The sequence below is a fragment of the Mizuhopecten yessoensis genome, unplaced genomic scaffold, assembly GCF_002113885.1.
Source record: "Mizuhopecten yessoensis strain PY_sf001 unplaced genomic scaffold, ASM211388v2 scaffold2093, whole genome shotgun sequence".
In the NCBI taxonomy this organism is placed as follows: Eukaryota; Metazoa; Mollusca; class Bivalvia; order Pectinida; family Pectinidae; genus Mizuhopecten; species Mizuhopecten yessoensis.
In genome coordinates, this window is record NW_018404374.1 from 1,827 (window position 1) to 2,895 (window position 1,069).

Here is a 1,069-nt window from a genome sequence, read left to right on the forward strand (position 1 = left end):
TGGCCCCTGTACCTGTTGAATCGCTGTATTTCGTGGGCACCAAACAGTCTTTCCTGTCTCAGCAATGACAGCTGCTTCAGTCTTTGCCAGGCCTCGTTTATTTCCTGTCAATCATATCAATGTAACATTAGTCATTGCCAGGCCTCGTTTATTTCCTGTCAATCATTTCAATGTAACATTAGTCTTTGCCAGGCCTCATTTATTTCCTTTCAATCATATCAATGTAACATTAAATTTATTTCAACACTTTCATGTATTATTTTTAAAGTATTAATCGATGGTTCTATATTATCAAAGCAATAGATATTTATCTTTATCCTTTTTTACCTTTGAGGTGTCGTTTTGATTGAGATACTAACCTGCTGACGGGCCCTGATAGTTGTCTCCTCTGGGTGTTCGTCTGCAACGAGTTGTTCTGCCAGGCTGTTCACCTCGGTCACTTTATCTTCATGATTTTGTAGATCCTGATAAATAAACAATTTAATCTTATCTGATGTTCATATTGATTTAAATCTCACTTAATATTCACATATATCTTTAATTTATCCACAGTCTGTTTTATTCCATAATCATTGAAACCAAGTATCAATACAGCAACACAATTTTTTCACATACAAATGCTTCTATTATTTCTCTTTCATGGATACAGACCTATTTTAATAAATATGGTAAACTGCTTTTTACAAACATTTGGAGCATAAAGACATTGGTTTATACCTTCTGAAATTCGTCAAACTTCTTCTGAAGAACCTCCACATGTTCGAGATCTTGTCCAAATTCCTCCGAGGATACGAAAGCCTCCTTATCACTGATCCAGAACATCACTTCGTTACACTCCCGCATAAACTGGACAAGTCGGAGCGCCTGCTTTAGCTTCAGGCCTTTCTCGGAAAGCTTGGACATCAGAAGGGCCCATAGTCGGTGGAGCTCATCCAGACGAGCCTACAATATTAATTCAGGATATTGTCAGTACTAATTTAGGCCTTTTTGAATTAGGGCTACCGTATATATATACAAATATACCGGTAAAGAACATACTGTACCATACAACATCTACCCTAATGATTAT

General features: G+C 36.9%; 1 protein-coding gene across 1 annotated transcript; it reads right to left on the reverse strand.

Annotated features, from left to right (window-relative positions):
• Positions 1 to 12: 12 nt before the first annotated feature.
• On the reverse strand, positions 13 to 946 carry LOC110445187 (spectrin alpha chain-like; the record flags this gene model as incomplete). Its single annotated transcript, XM_021489664.1, has 3 exons — positions 718 to 946; positions 360 to 464; positions 13 to 104 (listed from the first exon to the last, which is right to left on the reverse strand). Coding segments are annotated over exons 1-3 (383 nt in total), but the record flags the coding sequence as incomplete, so codon positions are not given.
• Between the last annotated feature and the right edge of the window lie 123 nt (positions 947 to 1,069).